The sequence below is a fragment of the Ambystoma mexicanum genome, chromosome 3q, assembly GCF_040938575.1.
Source record: "Ambystoma mexicanum isolate Mex_15411 chromosome 3q, UKY_AmexF1_1, whole genome shotgun sequence".
Lineage (NCBI taxonomy): Eukaryota > Metazoa > Chordata > Amphibia > Caudata > Ambystomatidae > Ambystoma > Ambystoma mexicanum.
In genome coordinates this window covers 226,736,341-226,757,928 of record NC_090926.1, presented here as the reverse complement: position 1 = coordinate 226,757,928, position 21,588 = coordinate 226,736,341, and the positions used below count along the sequence as shown (strand labels likewise).

Here is a 21,588-nt window from a genome sequence, read left to right as displayed (position 1 = left end):
CATTATCGACTTCACACATGGCGGAGAAGTAGCACTGAGTGTCATTTACATCTGTGTCATGCGTTCCTCCTGCGCCTTGTGTGAACACTTCATTTTACGATTGCATGAGATTTTAATGCAAACGTAAAGCAAATGGTTTTCTGTGGAATTTGCCACGATTTGGGATCCGCTAATGACCAGGCACATTCCATAGGAATCCATTAGTAAACGCCATCTGCAAAGTGTAAATTGCCAGCCGCCTTTATTTTATTTCTCCAAACAATGGGTAAAACTGAGCAGTAAAGGCAATTATGCCTGGTTTTACTCTTCAGTTTTACACTCTGCCATGCAAATGTTTAGAATTGCATGCAGGGGACCAAACAGCGTGTCATTTTCAAACATTGATGGTCGTCTGCATTCAATTTGCATTTCTTAGAAAATGACCGCAGTGTTTTATGCTAGACCTTGTTGAATCGCTTTGCCAAGAATGGTCTGAGGTTTTACTCCTGTTTCGGAGCTGGTGCTTCCCAGGTAGCCTATCTGCTTTGCTGGACATGACATTTCTCTCACCTCAGCATGGTTCCGCTTACACAGGTCCCGCATAAGACTTGCTCTAGAGAATGATGGCGGGCCTCCTCTTGGCACCGTAGACTAGGAATGGATCCTGAAAAAAGATGTTGGGACTGCCTCCGAGAAGATGCGTGACCAGGAGGTAGAAAACGGATGCGGCAGGGGAAACGCTGAAGAGCGTCTCTATATGTTCAAGCATCTCTTCAGAGGTGACTTAGGCTGTGTGGTGTGATTGCCATTGGCTGGAATTTCATTTGAGGCACCCTTGAGGTTGATCTTTGTGATTAGTCTTTCCTCATTTAGAAGCAGTGCGATTTTGGTCATGTGTGGAGTTTCCGGTTGGTCTGTAGACCAGTGTGGAGATCATATCTTTCATCACTTCAAGGGAGTTGATGAAGGTGAACTTCCCCTGAGCCCACGATGGTGTTCCTGGCATCTGATAAAAGAAGCAAGGTGGTGCCACAGCCTACAAAGGGCAAGAAACAGAACTGTCCTTCCGCCGCTGATTAAGACGGTGCCGAGATGCAAAGAGAGGGTCGCTGAAGGCCAGTTGTCTGGAGAGACAGGGTTCGGTGCCAGGCAACAGGAAGATGCAGAGAGCGAGAGCAGCGGGGGGTATGGAGCAGAAGCCTGTCACCGCTGTGGTGCCAAAATAACATGTGCACACATTGTATGGCTGATGGATATGCTTCTTGCAGTGATCCCTCTCCCCGGCCAGGAACTTGCATCCTCCGTCTTGTGTTCCTATGCTGCGGCTTGCACATGTGACTCCTTCCGTTGCCTTGCTTGGCGGGCGAAGTAGTGTGCAGTGGACGGGCATTGGTTCAATGAGAGAAACTGCAGGATGTACAGCCAAGGTGAGTGGTGGAACCGCACGCTAACGGTGAGGAAGGAATGGTGAAGGAGCGCCTTCCATTTTCGGGCTGGAGTCAGGCAATTCTTTATATTGAGTGCAAGTCAAGATTTCGCATAATATGGTGATTTTATTTGGAAAGATATGGATGGATCGATGAGTGTGAGCTCAGTCCACCCCTCACATAGCAGCACAGGGTGGAAAGGTGCAGGCTAGCTGCAAACCTGCCCTCACAGGGGCTCTTGTTAAAAGGGGAGGAGTAGTAAATCACTGTGGTAAAAAAAGGAAGCATCAATCAGTTTATGGGTTAATGGACCACTTCAGGAGACGGTCTTAGTTTTTAAAGGCGGACCAATGAGACAGAGCATAAATACGTTTCCTCTGCGCATTCCTGTTTTGTCTTCAAAGAGAACATGGTTTAACGCCAGCATGTACTTTCATGCTGCTGTTAAACTAAGGGATTCTTATGAAATCCACCTGCATTTACCACCGGCTAGAAGCCGGTGGATTCCATAGTAATCCATAGCAAATGCCGCCAAAGCATATTATGCAGGCGACATGCACATGTTTCACAAAATGAAAGACTAAAAGGAGATTTTGCATGTTTTTACTCTTTCATTCTCCACTCTGTTTTGTAAATGTGGGAAATGGCCTGCCAGGGACCTAACAGCACATTAGTGCTAACGTTGGACGTGCCCTGCATCCAATTAACATCAGGGCTAATTTTCTGAACAATGCTAATTGCATGCAAGGTGCTGCCAAAGTTAGTACTTTCGTGCTGTTGGGTCACCTGCATGCTAAACGCAGTGCCAAAGTAAAATAAAAACAGGTGAAGTCGATTTACTTTTTATTTTTACCCTTCGTTTGTAAAAGACATAAATGCATCCTGCAAATCATGTCTTATAGACGCCATTTGCAATGGACTTGTATGTAATGTGCCTGCTGGAAGAGGCCTTGCGCGATAGCATGAAGCATGATGAGGAGTACACACAGTTCCCCCTTCCATTCCCACTACACCTGAAAACCTTTTGTAAACTGCCATGGAGCAGTATAAGGACTGACATAATGTATCTACGCTTTATTTTTTACACCTATTTTGCTGTACAGAGGGTGCTAAAATGGCTTGCTGTTTCACAAAATGGCCCCCAGGATGATCCGTGAAAATGTGTGCATGTTATGATGAATAGGGTCAAAATGAATTTATCTATTTTTACGCACTTAACACCGGAGACTTGTGCTGCTCTGCCTTGTCTTGCTTCCAAGATTACTGGAGGTCGCTGGACACTCGGGCAGACTTCATCTAATTCTATATGAAATGCACCTGCTGACTTGTTGGCCAATGATGCCTGCAACTCACTGGTTATGCCTTGATTTCAGAACAAGACAATTTAAGATGAGCAGCCAGTAAGATGTCTAGATGCGACATGTGGCGCTCCTCCTCCCCCACCGAATCTCGGCAGAAGGGGTGCAGGCGAGATTTTAGGGAAACACAAAACTGAACCCCCTTCTTTTTCTGAAATGAAGAAATCACTTACATACTCTTTTCTAAGGCACTCGTGCGTTCTTCCTCAGTGTCCGCCGGGGGGTAGGGATTGGCTGGCGGTTCTTCTGTCGGGGCAGGGTCCGTGGAGTCCCCTGCGAGGTAGGGTAAATGGGAGTCCTGAAAGAAAAGACACACAGGATCAGTGGCAGCCAACCGGTTGCCATCTTGTGCCGGAATCATTACACTGGAATATATATAAGTTCCCCCGCCATCCTACACACTCAGTTCAACAACACCAAACACCAACACCAAAGCAATAACCCCTGTTGGCACAAGATAACAGGAGCACCTCATGCAAAATGGGCCATAGGGCATCAACCCACCTATCCAAGCCAACCCGTTGAAAACACAAAGTGCTCTCTCAGTTGCAAAAAGAACCAGAGGGAACATTCCGGGGCTGGCTTGAACTTCAAAGGGAAACGTGTTTTGCTGCCGTGCAAGGCCAGGGGCATTTTGCTTCCCCAACCTTGAATGGCCCTTTGGGGAGGCAGGCTGGGGCACTGCAGCTCTGAATGTGCGAAGGGGCATTCCTGTGCATCCTTGCAAGTTCAGAGCAGCTGGGACATATTTCAGGGAGTGCTCCCGCGTGCATATACCGGAAGCCGGTCATGTTAGGTGGGAGCTGGAGAGCCGTGTGGCAAGGGATGCAGGTAAGAGCTCCTACTGTTGGGGAGGGGTTACTTGTCAATCTTCATTCATGCTGTGATCACTGGTTTTTTTTCAAACTCAGGATGTGCAATCCTTTACAGCGTGAACATTTCTGCGGTAAAGTGACCCGTTTGCATCAGTTTAGACGTTTCCAAGGGAAGCTGAAGTTTGGGAGGTCGAGTCTGGACAGAAATGAAGGGTGCTTCTTTCGGATTTTAAAGAGCTGTTAAAAATGTCAGCAAAAATAAAATCCAGTACGTTTGGAATCAGTTTGGGCGAAAATAATATTATATATGGGTTATACATGCAAATACCATACGTTATTTTGTCAGAAATGAAAGGATACAAATAGTAGCATTAAGAAAAGAAAGTTATAGTCTAAAATGCAGATTGTTTAAAAATGAACCCCAAAAATGCGTGTATGCTCGTTCCACTGTTTTGGAGTGATGGAAGGTAAACGTCTAGTGAACACAAAACATTGCAAATAAGGTCCTCATTTTGTTGTGTTATTAGAATGTTCATCTAAAAGGTCAAAGGTCCCCAGATGGTGGACCCACTGACAGAAACACAGGAATAATTTGGCAAGGCCATGGCGCTGCCAAAACAAATAATCCCGGTTTAGGAATGGACAATGTCTTGCCAGGGGTCTCCCTTGTTACCCCTGTGGTCTCTTTTATTTGTTTTTTTTTGGTGATGATTTTTTACAAACAGAAGCTCCTGGGCTGTGGCCAGCGCCATGCGCCTCTTTGTTTCTGGAGTGGCTGGTTTTTTTTTACAGGCACTTAAAAAAAAAAACAAGGGATTGCACAAATGTAACACTGACCCTAAATAAGAAAGAATAGGAATAGTAAATAATGTATCTTTCTGGAATTCTATACAATAATTGCGAGACTCATTAAAGATTTACTTTAGGCACACTTCATGGGGTGAATCACTGAGTTAGTCGGTTCTTAAACACCTCCAATTCAAAATGCAGACAAAAACTTCCAAAAAGCATTTAGAGTCGAGTAAGCATCCATTTTGCACTATATATTTTTCTTTTTGCAGGTTGCAGTTATAGCGTGTTTTTTGCTGCCATTGTCTCTGTTACAATCGTCACAAGACACTCCATCTTGGTGTCCTCAGTCACTGGACAAAATCCTTGTGCCATAAAAGCTTGCGTACCGTGTAGAAATGTTTGGCCATAGCACATAAAGTGGCCCTTGATTTCATTTGGCCACAGGTAATGCTTTGTTTCAACGTGTCTATCTTTCCTATCTCCATGGCATGCTGTTCAGCATGTTTGCATGCATGAGGTAACGAGTGCCCAGAGTATGAGATGCCGTGTAAGTGCGCTGCTTTCCCTGCACTACTCTGAATTCTTTTATACATAGTTATGAACCCTTGCAATGGTATGTCATTTGGCAACCTATGAAACCTGTAAAGTAGATCCAAACAAGCTTGACATGTGGCCAAATGTGCACCAGACCTGCAGATGAACTGGCCTGCTGTTCACAGTTACCAGTTTAATGGTATCCACTACAGAGTGTAATTTGCTTTCTGACTTTGAGAACTTCAGGCATATAATTGCTAATGTTACTACAGCCGATAAGATGACTCAGTGGGTTGAGCGCTCAATGCTGTGATGTTTGTGTGATCTACAGGTTGCAGGTTCGAATCTTAGCAAGGCCAACTCAGCATTTCATCCTTCTGAGGTCGATACATGAGTAGCAACACAGGTTGGGTGATATGTACATGTGTTCTATATAATGTGCGTTAGCGTAAGTGCTGTACAATAACACATCAATATCATTTGACCTTGGATGTCTGCTTGCATTCAAAGTAATTGGGTAATATGGGCCTATACACACTGATATTAACGATACATATGGTGATCCATTCTTGTGTGAAATGTATATCACATTACAGTGATATCGTAACCATATTTTTCATAGTGTACTTAGGAACAATGTTATGTGATGCCACTTTGTGTATTATCAAGAAGTGAAAGGTCATGTGCCATCGCATCCCGTGATGTCACTTCGGGGTGGGGTCAAATGACATCACGCCCTGTGATGTAATTAGAGGTCAAGGATCGTGTGATGTCACTTCCGCTACCCAAGGCATTTTGGTGAAATGACGTCCCTGAATGAGAATGGCGCCTGCTTCCAGGTTCCATGGACCCATTCTCCTGGGGTGGGTCATCATCATCATCATCAGGCGAGGCCCAGGGGAAGAACCAGAGGCACAAACAAATGCAGCAGCTTACACATGCGTGGGGCTCCAAACATACAAGCACACATGGTTCGGAAAAGGTCTGATCTTTAAAAACACTAATATATCACACAGGTGTGGACATTGGATGCCGTGTGCTATGTAGGAGCCTTGTTGGTACAAAAAGGACAACAAACGAACTCAATGATATGGAGAAGGATGGGAATGGAGTCCAGAGGCAAGCAAGTGACATTATCACTTTATAAAACTGGTTTGTTTACTTTCTGGATTACAGATCCTGGTTGAAGACAACGTCGTGTGACATGAGAACAAGGGAAACATTTCAGGGAAAGCAAAAACCATTTGCTGTTGTCGGGTGGAGACATTGAGTGCATCAGTGTGAGGGCAGGTTCCGCCTCAGCCGAGTTCCGCAGGATGTTTTTATTTTTTTCTGGTGGTTTTGATCATTTTTGTACTGCGTTTGCAGTGTCTAGATTTAATGTTTGGGATAAATGGATCACGATGTTGAAAGTAAGCGATAAACAAAAAAACACAATACTAAGAAAGTAGATCCGTCTTTGTCACACTTGTGCAATCTGCTTGTTGTGCAATAACTTCTAACAGCTATGGGTTCTTAATAAATTGCTAACGAGAGGACCTCACGTTTGTCTGCAGTGACTTTGTGTTAAAAAAATTGTAACCTGGCACACATTTTCATGCAGCCTGTGTCTGTGGGCATGCGGTCTGGTGTGGCAATCCACAGTGCTGAGTGAAGGGGGGCCGTGACAGATGTTCACATTCGTGTTCAGGGTTGGTGTCTTCCTTTGAGACTGGGATACAGGCATCATGCAGAGGTTCAGGTAATGCACAGCAGGTGGGGTGAGCGGGTGTCTGCTGGTATCATGCCCCACCCACATTCCATATAAATGCAGGAGAATAAGCTAGTTTCCAGTGGTTTCTCTGCAGCACACAGGTAGAAGGCCCCAACCCACTCGAGCCGCTGACCTTCGGAGAGATGAACCATAGCTAATTAAAAACATCCAATTGGTCAAATACGCCCGCATGCATCATTCTGTGTAGCTTGTGATCTCTTTGCCGCCCATGATATGCAAAATGCAGATTTTTGGAAAATAGGGAGGCTTTGAATTGCAAAATTCTTGCAAGAAACTGCTAATGTATACTGTGCTCCAGTGGGCAGAGTGTCAAATGGAAAGCCTGCTCATGGTTAAAATCAATTCATGCTGCAACGATGCATCAAGCAACCCGGCCACACGCCAACATCCTGCTGCGTTAGAGCTCATGCATGCTGCAAAGAGGTCTCCTGCATCAAGCAGCCCAACCACACGCAAACATCCTGCTGCGTTAGAGCTCATGCATGCTGCAAAGAGGTCTCCTGCATCAAGCAGCCCAACCACACGCAAACATCCTGCTGCGTTAGAACTCATGCATGCTGCAAAGAGGTCTCCTGCATCAAGCAGCCCAACCACAGGCAAACATCTGCTGCGTTAGAGCTCATGCATGCTGCAAAGAGGTCTCCTGCATCAAGCAGCCGACCACACACAAATATCCTGCTGCGTTAGAACTCATGCATGCTGCAAAGAGGTCTCCTGCATCAAGCAGCCCAACCACACGCAAACATCCTGCTGCGTTAGAACTCATGCATGCTGCAACGAGGTCTCCTGCATCAAGCAGCCCAACCACACGCAAACATCCTGCTGCGTTAGAGCTCATGCATGCTGCAAAGAGGTCTCCTGCATCAAGCAGCCCAACCACAGGCAAACATCTGCTGCGTTAGAGCTCATGCATGCTGCAAAGAGGTCTCCTGCATCAAGCAGCCCGACCACACGCAAACATCCTGCTGCGTTAGAGCTCATGGTTAAAATCCATGCGTGCTGCAAAGAGGTCTCCTGCATCAAGCAGCCCGACCACACACCAACATCCTGCTGCGTTAGAGCTCATGCATGCTGCAAAGAGGTCTCCTGCATCAAGCAGCCTGACCACAGGCAAACATCTGCTGCGTTAGAGCTCATGCATGCTGCAAAGAGGTCTCCTGCATCAAGCAGCCCAACCACAGGCAAACATCTGCTGCGTGAGCTCATACATGCTGCAAAGAGGTCTCCTGCATCAAGCAGCCCGACCACACACAAACATCCTGCTGCGTTAGAGCTCATGCATGCTGCAAAGAGGTCTCCTGCATCAAGCAGCGGACCACACACAAATATCCTGCTGCGTTAGAACTCATGCATGCTGCAAAGAGGTCTCCTGCATCAAGCAGCCCAACCACACGCAAACATCCTGCTGCGTTAGAACTCATGCATGCTGCAACGAGGTCTCCTGCATCAAGCAGCCCAACCACAGGCAAACATCTGCTGCGTTAGAACTCATGCATGCTGCAAAGAGGTCTCCTGCATCAAGCAGCCCGACCACACGCAAACATCCTGCTGCGTTAGAGCTCATGCATGCTGCAAAGAGGTCTCCTGCATCAAGCAGCCCAACCACAGGCAAACATCTGCTGCGTTAGAGCTCATGCATGCTGCAAAGAGGTCTCCTGCATCAAGCAGTCTGACCACAGGCAAACATCTGCTGCGTTAGAGCTCATGCATGCTGCAAAGAGGTCTCCTGCATCAAGCAGCCCAACCACAGGCAAACATCTGCTGCGTGAGCTCATACATGCTGCAAAGAGGTCTCCTGCATCAAGCAGCCCGACCACACACAAACATCCTGCTGCGTTAGAGCTCATGCATGCTGCAAAGAGGTCTCCTGCATCAAGCAGCCCGACCACACGCAAACATCCTGCTGCGTTAGAGCTCATGCATGCTGCAAAGAGGTCTCCTGCATCAAGCAGCCCAACCACAGGCAAACATCTGCTGCGTTAGAGCTCATGCATGCTGCAAAGAGGTCTCCTGCATCAAGCAGCCCGACCACACGCAAACATCCTGCTGCGTTAGAGCTCATGGTTAAAATCCATGCGTGCTGCAAAGAGGTCTCCTGCATCAAGCAGCCCGACCACACACCAACATCCTGCTGTGTTAGAGCTCATGCATGCTGCAAAGAGGTCTCCTGCATCAAGCAGCCCAACCACACGCAAACATCCTGCTGCGTTAGAGCTCATGCATGCTGCAAAGAGGTCTCCTGCATCAAGCAGCCTGACCACAGGCAAACATCTGCTGCGTTAGAGCTCATGCATGCTGCAAAGAGGTCTCCTGCATCAAGCAGCCCAACCACAGGCAAACATCTGCTGCGTGAGCTCATGCATGCTGCAAAGAGGTCTCCTGCATCAAGCAGCCCGACCACACACAAACATCCTGCTGCGTTAGAGCTCATGCATGCTGCAAAGAGGTCTCCTGCATCAAGCAGCCCGACCACACGCCAACATCCTGCTGTGTTAGAGCTCACGGTTAAAATCATGCATGCTACAATGAAGCCTCCTGCATCAAGCAGCTCAAACACACATACAAACATCATGCTGCATTAGAGCTCATGGTTAAGATCACGCATGCTGCAATGAGGCCTCCTGCATCAAGCAGCCCAACCACACAAAAACATCATGCTGCGTTAGCGCTCATGGTTAAAATCACGCATGCTGCAATGAGGTCTCCTGCATCAAGCAGCCCGACCACATGCCAACATCATGCTGCGTTAACGCTCATGGCATGAGGTCTCACATTAGATGCATTGTTAAGATGGACTTCCAGAACCAGCCCTGAGGGAGGATCCTGGGAGCCACCATATTATAGTGAGCCGAGAAAAGCCAAACTTTATGAAAGTAGCTAGCTGAGCAGAAAGGTTTAGACCACAGGAGTAGTGGGGCTGGTGAAGTGGTACAGTGTGTCGCACACAGGGCATTCAAATAAAACCAGCTAAAGAGTAGAGTAGACAAATACACCACTTGATTAGGCCTGGATACACTCTGTGCAATAAAACCGATAGGCAGGTATTACTACTACACTAATCGCATGCACACACACACCTCTACCAGGGGGCTTCTCACTTGAGATCCCAACACTTTATTTTTAAGCCAGTCAAGATCATTAAGATAATTCAGTTAAGAATATAGGCAAACTGTATTCAGTAAAGTCATTAAAAGCAGCCCAGCATTTCAGAAAAACATGGAAAATTAAGATACATATTGAAACACTACCGGAAACACTATGACCTGGCTTCAAAAATAAGCCCCCTGGCACTTGTGGGCCTAGTGACCTTAAAAGTCCCAAGTAGAAACCTTTTCAGGATGCCAGGAGTCTTTGGAAGTGGATGAACAAGTTTTACCAATGCCAGCAGGTAAGTAGGTATGCAGAAACCAAGGTAGGATCCAAAGGTTAAGCATCCTCTCCCAAGCCCACCACATCAGGAAAAGCCCACGGGGGGGGGGTCCTTGGGCAGAACTCCACCAATCACAAACAGGCAGGGGAGGGGGGAGGGGCAGGGCCTTGCACCCATACAGCCCTGTTGTGGCAGGGGGTGAAAACAGATACGCAGGCCTGTTCCCCATACTCAGAATCATCTAGGAACCACCCTTAGGGCTCCTAAATTTGCTGGGCTCATTTATTTCTATCAAAGGTTCCATTTCAGCGCGTCCAGGGGTCGTGGCTGGAGTGGTCACTTTCGGCTTTGGGATTAGGTCCAGCTAATTGTTGGTTCCAAAGTCCGGTGAGATGGTTTCTGATGCTGAACAGCTGGATGATGGGAGCACCCTGGGAGGCTGAACCCCATGGGTCTCTTGATGACTGGAGACCCGTAGGACAAGATGTAAGTCAGTAGTAGCGACAATCACCGCATTCAAGTGGCAGCAAGCAAGCAACTCATGTGGTGAGCACAAATAAACTGCTTCTGTGGGGGTCTCTTCGAGTTGGAAAGCAGCAATGGCAGGAGGATCGATCTTGGCCCACAAGCTGGAGACTTTCAGAGTTCAAGACGAAACTCGGAACAGTGACGGCTGCAGAGTTGGTCAGCCCAGAAGATGGTCCAGAGTCACTTCCGAAGGCTCTAGTGGGCAGGATCCACATAAAGAGGTCTGGACTGATTGTTCCCACTAGCCCAAGGATCGAAGCACTGATAAGGGTCTGGAGGAAATCGGTCCAGAGGAACAGGGCTTTCTGTGGGACTTGGCTGGAGGCGATGCTGGAAGTTGAAGACTTCAATGGCCGTCCAGTTATCTTCCGCAGGCTGCAACTCTTTGTAGTAGTCTTGGCTCCAACGATGATCTGAAAAAATGGTTACAGGTGTCCTCCTTATATCGTAGATTTCAGTGAAGGTCACCCCCAGTCCACCAATGGGAAAGACGTGCACCATTCGAACTGGCAAGGGCTGTGCCTCTTTCCTCACATTTGCACAGACACAGACATCCCCCTGGGCAGAGTGTGGTTTGGGTCCAGGCAGTCCCAGCCCCTACATCTGGCCAGATGCTCACACTGCCGCATTGACCAGGAAAGTTGAATCTTGGCCTGAGAAAGAAGGTAGGAAGAAGGTCAAAGGACAGGATGAACTCAGGGCAGAGCGAAAAACGTGCGGAATGGCCATCTTAAGTATATGGTACTCAAAAAGACATCAAGCACTAAAAGGCAAAGGTGTTTTAAAAACATGGTCGAAAAATATCGGATATTTCTAAGACTGAGACCAGGGGGAAAAGCTCCTTGGTACTCTCTGTTCCCTTGCAAATGAGATAGCTGCTTAATAGATCCGTATTCATTATGACATACTATCATTTGCATTTAAGAACCATAATCATGTGAAACACAACTGATTAGCATAAAACATGAGTTTTAATGAGGAGATGAAACATGAGAGAAAAGAAATGTCCAATACATATCGGACTACGATGAGTCCTTCATCGGGGACCACATCGTGCTCCTTTCTAAGTGCTCCTCCCAGATTCAGGTTTTGACTTTCCTTCTGTAGCTGTTACTGCTGGGAATAAAAAATGGACTTGCCAGTGAGTTCAGTAAGTGACCGCAGTGGCTGTCTCTCAGGCTGGTCGATTAACAGATGAAAAATATCCTCTGCCACCCGCCCATCATGGACACCTCATGTAAGCCGGGAGGATAGCTCAGGGGAAATGTGCTCGCCTTGGATGCAAGACGACTCAGAGTCACACAGGTTCGATCTCCGGGTCCTCGGTTAGAAACCTCTGGGTATTAAGCGCGTTATAAATAACCAATAAGAATAATAAATAACACAAATGTTACTGAAAGAAATCTACAAAGGGATACAAAGTACCGCGCCACACTACGGTGAGGTCTGCAACTTAAAATACATGGAATTTAACAAATGGAGGGACTGAGAAGTGCCCCCCGTCCCCCAAACAGATGACCTAAGCTAAGAAAGTAAAGGAACCGGCGTTACTTACCTTCAAAAGTCAAGACCGGAATCAAACAATAGCAACATGGTTTGGGGGTTCCATTGATGTCAATGGCGGGAAAGCTGCCTAACACTCATTGTCCACACGTTTCTTCACATGTAGACGGAGCACCGTTTCTCCAATCTGCTTTACGGTGCCACATTAGGAAATGCAACCTTCCTCCCCTCCAGCCCATCCCTATTTCTCTTACCTGACCCATAGCGCCAAGAGAGAATGCAAATAGCATAGGTCGTGCTATAAAAGATCCATTAACATAAGACTGTCTTTGTTGCTTCACTGATGTTACCGATCCAGCAAAGTCTGCTCGCACCTCCTATCAGTGAACAGAGCACATATTCTATTGGCCAGGCATGCGTGCGTGAGGAGCTTGATTGCCTGCAGGGAGAAGCTTGTGCCACACCTCTTTCAGTATTGATGCAATTGTGTTCTCTGGCATATACCTGGCAGCTCTGGCAAATACCTGGCAGCTCTGAGTTCCGAACTGCTTTCTGGGTACCTTACTAATGGCACTGGCTACCTTTGTGGCTTGGAGCCGTTCTGCCTGGGGTCTCTCTTAAACATCCTCAGCAGGGCTTCAGCAAGGATCAAACCAAGCTCTACCAATCGGGGTAGATGTTGCCTGTTTTGATCTGATTTTAAAGGAAGGCAAAATGCATTTCTAGTTACATGAAATGTGGGCACTGATAATGATAGCTGATATGTGTGGTGACTTGGAATTCTGCCTATACTCCAAAAACCAACAGCAGATTCGCCACTTTATCACAATTGTCAATGGCAGCATTATAAAATGGGTTTCAGGCAGTGCTTGCCTCCAGAGTCTCACAGCCTCGTGACGCCACACAAATATGAATTCACTGTGGCCAAAGTCAAGGGCATTCATTTAGTAGATGTGATGCTCCCTCCTCGAAGGATGGCAACTTCTGTTGACCTCCCAGGATCCAAATCTTTAACCTGGAGTTGACACAAAGAAAGGACAAGTGGGCTAATGCACCTGCTGTAGAATTCAGTTCGGGTTTCAGAGCACCTTTAGATCCCAAAGCAGATGGAAAATGGACGACATGGATAGGGGGACGGATCAACAAACAGGACTTCGTCCTTCGCCCCGCTTGGTCTGTAGAATGTGGGTGCACCTTGCCACGGCTGGCAGCGGGCATCCACTGCCCCAGTGCCACAGAGCTCTTGACCAAAAGCTAAAGGGTGTTGGTTACGTACATCAGGCCTGGCAAGCTCCTGGTCACACGCACGGGGAGCCGTGTGACAAGGCGCAGAAGGAAGGTGCGCTGGTTTGATACCTTCATTTTCCAACAAAGCTCATTTTCAATGACTTTCACGGAGCTGAAGGGGCACAGAGGTAACATCTCCGCCGTGCTTTCCTCCTCTGTCTTGGAAGCACAGTTCATTTTATGGCTGCATGAGATTTTCATGCTGTCGCCTCCATTCATCGCCTGTTGCCGAAAGCAGGCAGATTCCATAAGCAGCCATTTGTTGATACCGTCTGTAGAGCGTCATTTGCGGGCAGCAATTACATGTTTAACAAACCGACATTAAACATGGACAGCTAAGGCTATTCCCCCTATTTCTGCTCTTCACTTCTGCACTACGCTTCGGAAATGTTTCCAATGCATGCAAGGGAGCCAGCGGCGCACCAGGGCTAACTTGGGCCGCCCCTAGCATGCAAACGAACATGCTTTGTAAAATGATGCCTGTTTGTATGGGGGCGAATCACTACTTTTGCCTGGGTGCACGTGCTGCTTCTGGGCACCTTGTGGTACCTGCAGAAGTTCTCATCTGCACAAGAGTCAACCTATCGGGTCGAACGGTCCGTTCTCTAAGAGGGCTCGGCTATAGATGGAAGTCCCTGGAGAAGACAGGACCCTGATCTGGAGGAATCCAATATACCGGAAGTGCTGGCGCCAGACGGGCCCGCGGCGCTCAATGCTAATTCACAGGACTGCCCACAGACAGAGGCCATGGCGGTGAGAAACTGCCTGGGTCATCACCATCGGAAGTGGATCAGCGCGCGGGTGGACTGCCCGGCAAGCAATGCCATTCGCACTGGCCTCTTCCGGTGCCGGAGAACCAGGGCTCCACGGGCCACTTCAGGACGCCTAATTGCTCGCTGCCGATGTAGCACTGCGGCTGCATGCATTATTAATGTGCAGAGAGGCGCAGTGCCGCTGACTGCTGTCTCGCTGCTCTCCAGCAGGCAGCCCACATCTCCCCTGCAGCCACCGAGATGGAACGCTCCTGCCCGTGATAGCTGCCTGGCCAACGGTGGGGCCTTTTATTTTCCTGAGGCTTGATGGGAAGAGGGGGCAGCAGTCATTGAGACAAAGCTGCCACCGCAGAGACGCTTCGGGGGTCATTTTAAGGGAAGAGCAAATTGCAAAGCAGGGGAATCAGCACTCCGCTGGCCCTCGGGGCATACACTTTATACAGTAAATATATAGCACAATACGCAGAAACGTGTTTTATGTTGGCAATAAACGTTCCTTTTTATTACACATAATACTAATGAAACATAACTGATTATTATGGGTACTTCCCAAAAGGTGGGCAGTGTTATCCTAGTTCTGTACTTTTGGGCACTTGTGCCAGGAACTGGAAGTTGCCTCCTTTGCTCAGGGTGCCTCCCCCCCAGTGTGGGCTCCCATGTCCATATGTTGGGGACCTGTACATTGTCTGGTGAGCACTTCTGTGCCTGCTGGCAGCTTCCTTCCAGGCCCATGCCGCCTTTCCTGCTCTTCTGTTCCACGACATCAACTACCGTTGTCTTGTGTTTGCCCAAATGCACCTTTTTCCAGGGGTGGGTGGGATCCAGGCAAACGAGAACCTGGGTAAGCGAACGCAGAGTGCAGATACGCCCAGGTCAGAGTGTTCTTTCTGCAGGGCTGCCCATATAGGGCAAATATGCCCTGGGGTCATGCCATGCATATGGCTACTGGCCACTTAAATGGTCGGCCTGTGCCGACAGCCACTTAGCACCTATGCGCGTGGCTTCCTGCCTCTCCTCTCACCTACTGTAAGTGTATTCTCTCCCCCCTCGAAGAAACTGGGGGTTTTGGTGCTGCCACCTGCTGCCAGTTAGCACCTTTTGTTTGTGCTGTATCTGGCTGGGTCCCATCCCTGTCAGGCTCTTTGTGTGTGTCTTGCAGCAGGAGAGAGGACAAGAGGGGGATAGAGTGTGGCGCATCTTATGGCTGCCTTTCTTTGCCCCCTTCCCTCCTCTGTACCCCGTGGGCAGCTCCCCAGGCTGAAGAGCCTGTGCCCTTGAGCTTTATGGGGTTGCCCCCTCATTCCACGGCACTGGACATATGTGCTGTTGGGGCTGTTGCATGCAATGTTCAACATTTACAAAGTGGATTGTAATTTTGAAGAGTAAAACAGCGAAATTGCCTGTACGCTTCACTTTACGCTGGGCTTTGTGAAAAAAGAAATGCCAGCTGCAAATTATGCTTTGCAGGTGGATTTTTATAATGGATTCCTATGTAATCCACATGGTTATTATGTAAAGAGGATTCCATAGGAATCCATTGGTTTTATGCCTTCATGAAAATCTCAAATAGGTGTAAAACCTGGTGCTCCTCCAAGATGGAGCAGTAAAGCAAAGCAAGGTGCAAACTCTGCTTTGTTCCTCTCCTACAGCTTGGAAGTGACCTGGAGTGAAAATGTAAAGTGTAAATGGCTAAAACCTTTCACTTAGGCTGTGCATTTGCACTCTGCTGCATTAAAAATGACCCCAAGGAAATGACAGGAAATTAATAACTAGTTTTGTTATGTATGTTACTGCATCTTATTCTATGGTAATGTGTAGGGGTGGCAAACAGGACACAGTAGTGACGTCAGGCTTCAGTAGTGCCCTCATGGCCATCCAGCCAACACACGGGCACAGTTGGTGCGTGCTTTGCATGTGACTGGCTCAGTCCCAGCCCGACCAGAATTCCAGATTTAACAGCAAGGGAGCTGCCGTGTATAATATGGATATTTCTTATCACAAGATGCCGGAACAGCCAATAGTGCCCAGAAACAGGCACCTAACTACTCCGTATGCACTTATTTATTTGGGGACTTGTACAGCATAATGTTCACCCTGCAGAAACTTGGCACTTGTCATGACCGTAGGATGCCATCAGAATTCGATACATCCAGGTTTTCGGAACCTTCCTGAAGGCCCTGAGGCCTTTGAGATCATGTATGTGGGGCAGGAGAGTATCCCAGAGATTGCTCGCTTGGACTGAGAAAGCTTGTCCCCCCTTTTCATTGGGTGAATTTTGGGTGGAGGAAGGAGTTTCTTGTTGACGCATTTGAGTGAGTTTGATGGTGTGTGTTTGAGGAATTTCTCCAGAATAAAATTAGGATTGATGCACTGGTAGGCCTGGTGTATGATGCACCGGGCCTTAAATTTGCTTCTCTGGCAAATAGGCAGCCAATGAAGTAATTGGATAGCAGATGAGGACATGAGTGTGGCAACGAAGGCTGATGATAAGGCGGGCAGCCTCACTCTGAATTACTTAGAGCCTGTGGATTTGGGACTTTCTGAATATTTGGTAAACTGTGTTGCATTCGTCGAGATGTGATGAGATGAAAACATTGATTTTTCGATTAATTGGGAAGAGGTCAATGAAATTACACAAACATTGTTTTTCATTAGTGAACTGATTTGGAAAGTTTGATTTGAAGCGAGAATGATTCCCACATGTCTGACTTTTTGCATTGGGATGGGCATGAGCCAAAAGGTACCTATTTTTGGTGCCAAGATAGTGGGTCAGAGTTAAAAGAGGTCATCTCTATTTTGGCCCGGGTGAATTTGAGCCTGTTGGCTTCAATCCATTTGGAAATGTTTTTTATCCCTTCCGGAAAGTTGACGGCTGACTTGTTGGGGTCATCTCTGAGCCTAAGAAGCATCTGGGTGTTGTGTGCGTAGGCAAAGAAGCAAAGATTGTAGTAGCTAAGGTTCTGGGGTAAGCATTGACAAAGAATGGTGATAGAATGGAACCTTGTGCTACACCGCAAGGAATCGCTGAGTATAATTAAAAAGGTGGAATAGTGATTCATTGAGTTCGGTCTGAAAGGATTTGATCCAGGTAAGCACCTGGTTTCCAATCCTTGCGCAGTGAAATAGACCCACATGAATCGCAGTGTAGACCGTATGGAAAGCAGACGAGAGGTCGAAGAGAACTAAGATGCAGGTGGCATAAGTGTCTGAAAGTTATTAATGTCTAATAATACTAATTTGGTTCCTCTCACAGGTGTGAGGCCGGCTTGCTGGTAGTGGATTAAGTTGTTGGCTTCAATTAATTGTTTAAATTGAGAAATTGCTGCTCTCATAGAGTTTACTAGGGAATGGGAGTTGAGAGATTGTGTGGAAATTCCCGGGCTCCAAAGGGGCAAGGGATGATTTTTAAAAGGCAGCAGGATACTGCATGTTTGCGTTTTTTGGGGACACTACCTGTAAAAGGGATGTGTTGACAAGAGAACAGCGCTTCTCCCGGATGACTGGGTCGAGACGTTCGAAGAGTTTTGGAGGGCAAATAACTCTGGGAGAGCCTGTAAATTTGTGATAAATTAATTATAATATGTGTTTCTTTGAACATTAACACTTAAACCCCCTTCTTCTCCAAACTCTGCTGAAGTGTAGTGCCACTTTCAAGAGTTAGTCCTACTTTTATGTTAGTTGCCAGTTTGCCCTGTCAAACTGGCCACCATAGTTTGAGGAGTAGTGTTTTTAAAATACGGTGATCCGGTCTTTGTAAAGTGACAGAGTGGACTTCAAGTGATTAGCTGGTGAGATAGCTCAGCAGGTTGAGTGCTCACTGCTGTGATCTGCAGGACACAGGTTTGAATCCAAGCAAGGCCAACTCAGCCTTGTATTCTGCCGGTTACCCTTTTGGCTATCGTTGCTTTATTTTCACATGGGATACAGCTTAGGTGTTGGCAGTGCAAAGTCCTCCTCACCCCATGATGCCATTGTGCTGCTGACTTCCCACCAAACCCCCCTCCTGTCACTTGAATCACATGTTAACCCTGCCAACAGTTAAGGTGGTGGTCCGCCACCTGCGGGGTCCACATATCATTGGCTCACCTTATTCCTCTCTGTTAGGCCAGCCTACTTGGACACCAACTTCCCCGGCTTGATGGCTACATTCAGCAAAAGCACATCATGCCGGGACGGAGAGGCCTGTGCCATTGCTGCCATAACAGCCAGGGGTTGTACAACCACAGTGATGTTCTTTCCTGGTCCAAGACTGACTCGCATTCTAGTTTTAGCTATTAGGTTGTTCTTTAGTACCAACTATAAGAGAAGACTAGTTCATTGGAGTACATACAGAAAGGGGGGATGTAGGATGTACACAGAGTTTGGGGGTTTGTTTTGACATTTACCCACCCGTTTACTCCCCATTGCCATACCCAGCCTCTATCTGCCCCTCCCAGCTGAAAGCACATCATCCTGGGATCTCTTTGAGATATCCCTATCAAGCAGTAGCATAACTATGTTATATTATGTAAATGCGCTAATGGTCTAATATAAATGTCTTATCAAGTGATTCTTCAGCCACTTGATTCATAAGCAGTATGTGTGTCCTTGCATTTGTTCCTTGCTCTGAATTCATGTTAAAGATCAACATGGGCAAATGCAACAGTGTTGGCTTGTGTATGAGCATTAAATAAGCATTTGCCAGGCACGGCTATCATCTGTCCAGTTGCTCACACCATTTTCCAGTTGTTGCCACCTTATGGCCAGGTAGTACCATTATGCCAGTGACTGGCAAATGCCTTTCCCGAGCCTGCACAAGTGCCAGCACGGTTGGCTTTGACAATGCTTGTTCAGCTGTTGTTTTGATGGCCGATTTCACAGTAAATGTGGCACTGCCAACTAGACAGAGTCCAGACCTTTGAACTCTAGAGCATCCTGCCACCTTCCACACAGCTGCTGGTGGGACTCTTGGCATGCGTTCTGTTTGCTGCTCAGCCTCCTCGAGTTGACTCTTCCACGCATAATTGCTCCACTCTCCTGGAAGAAAGTAAATACCCCCGGCTGCGAAGCCCTTCAGCTTCCTGCTTAGCAGAAAGAGGCAGCTCCTTCCAAAAGACAGAGGAAGAAAATTAAGATAATCAAGAACTGACATTGGACTAAATAGAGGTTGCCAAATTCCTGTTGCCAGGCTTTGCGCCAAAGGGAAATGTAAGAGGGACAACAAATACATATGTGTTCTCCATTACTGAATGAGTGTGGTGTAAATACATGCCATTCCCAATGAATGCATCCGACACCTATAATTAAACGGGGACTTTGAATCGTTTCTTAGCCAACCAAGCCTGTCCTTCCTTTCATCCCTAAAGGCAATTTTCAGTACGTGATGTTTGCTGGTGTAGCTCTTAAATAGGTCTGCCTGTTCACGATGCATGTTATTCAGGTGCTTAGAATCACTTGCATCAGATGGGCACCGCATCAATGGGCAGCAACCTTCAAAATAGAAGACTTCAATCACTTAAATTCTGTACTGGTGCTACCGCTGGGTCCTTGCCTCATTAGCACTTGTGCTGCACACCGCTGCCACTTCCACGGTCTCAAGGCGCTATGGCGGCTCTGGAAGAGACTGGGTGGGTTTGGTTAGTTGGGAGGAGAGGGAAAGGTAAGATTGCAGTGCCCTGTGTTGAGAATGCAGATCAGAAGTACCCTGAGCTCTTTCAAGTGCGAAGTGTAGGAGCCACCAAAGGCTTTGTGTCCAGAGGGGAAGCCTCATGCCTGTAGTGTGGCCGTGAGTTGGCCAGGGGCTGAGTATGTCAGTTGTAGTCAGGGGTGTATGTATTGTGATGGTTTGAAGTCTGGGGAGAGGGCCATTTAAAAAAAGAAATTGCTGTGTGCAAGTGGCTGGATGCGGTTTGTGTGCCATGAGTAAGGTGGAGAGAAATTGAGAGTTAGTTCTTGCTGTCGGTTGCATTCTTATGAGAGGTGTGTGTATTTAGTGTTTGATGTGTGCTGAAGTCCCATGTATTGATTCAGATATTCCGGGAGAGGTGCAAGTTGTTCTCTTAGGGTTTTTGCAGTTCCTTGATGTGATGTGTTTCAGTTGTTTAATGAGTGCCTTGCAATGTGTTCTAGGCATAAGGTTGAGGGCCAGTATGCCGTTCCCTTAGGTTGCGTCTGCGCACGAAAGTCGAACTAGTGAGGAGTGTGGTTTTCGCTGCTTGATGGGAGCAGGTTAAACTTTTGTTCTGGTAAGAAGTGAAGAGCCAGGCTTTTAGACTTCTCCTGAATTTCAGGTGGTCCTTTAGGTTGGGGAAGTCCCTTGGTAACGTGTTCCAGTGTTTTGACCACCATAGTGGAAAAGGCAGAGCCTCCATGTCCTTCTCTGCAAAGTCTTCTTGTTTCTAAACGTATATCCATTCTCCATCTTTGGTCTATGGTTGTTAGAAATTTTGTTTCGGACGAGTTCTGCCCTTTCCCTTCCAGTGTTCTGTGGGAGATGCAGAGGGCATGCGTGCTTTTATTTTACTGGCAGCCAGTCTAGTCCTCTGAGAGCCAGTGGTATGTGTTCCCTCCTGTTGAGTCTAAGTAGGAGTCTGGTGCCTGTGTTTTGGATCCGTTGGAGTTTCTTTGTTTGGCAGTCCGGCATACCCCAGGGAAATACTGTGTGCGTAGGCGATTCTTGATAGAATCAGGGAAATGAGGGCCAGCACTCTGGTGCGAAGGAGAGGTAGGGCATTCATTTTTCATTCATTTAATTGGTTTTTTATAACGCACTTAATGTTCGGTTTCTAAGCACGGATCCGGGATTCGAACCTCTGTTGCTCTGTGTGGTCTTGCTTCCAAGACCAGCGTGTTGCCCCTGTGCTATCCTCCATTCACAACTAAGCCATCAGATGGAGCTGACCAATTTTTGACTGTTGTGTTGACTTGGGGTTCCAGCTTGAGTCTGCCGTTCATCAATATGCCTAGGTTCTGGATCACTTTATATGGGTTAGGGCAGTTCTCCATTTCCAAAGGCCATGGTAGAGGTGTTTCAGGTTCGGTGTGAGGTCAAATTATCATTATTTCTGTTTTATCTGTGTTAGGTAGTTGACCGTCATACATTCATTTCAGGGGTCGAATTTGAGACCACTGTGTGTTGAGAATTCCTGCTTAACCAGGAGTTACTTGTTATGATCCAGGTGTTATTAAAGTTTCGTGACTGAGTTCAGAGCTAATGTAATGGATGACTACAACAAAAATGAAAGAAGAAAAAGAAATGCAGAGGTTGCAAAATGACACTTATATCTGAAAGATGCTGCAACTTACCCCCCCCCCCCAAACTCTGTCACGAATATAAAATTCACACACCGCCATAAGCCCCTCTTTCTTTTGCCAGATTGCTTTGTCTTTTTGTCAGCTCTTCTGTCTGGCAGTTACCTCTCACTTGGTCATTACCTATCTCTCCCCTTGCATCAGCTGCTCTGCCATAC

General features: G+C 47.2%; 1 protein-coding gene across 3 annotated transcripts in view; it reads right to left on the bottom strand.

Moving 5' to 3' along the window:
* Window positions 1–21,588, bottom strand: part of ARHGEF25 (Rho guanine nucleotide exchange factor 25) — a 1,011,938-nt gene that overhangs the window by 158,032 nt on the left and 832,318 nt on the right. For all 3 annotated transcript variants that reach the window (XM_069653604.1, XM_069653606.1, XM_069653607.1), the window contains one exon: window positions 2,938–3,062. In XM_069653604.1, coding sequence (XP_069509705.1) covers window positions 2,938–3,062 — 125 coding nt within the window. The remainder of the gene's footprint in view (window positions 1–2,937; window positions 3,063–21,588) is intronic.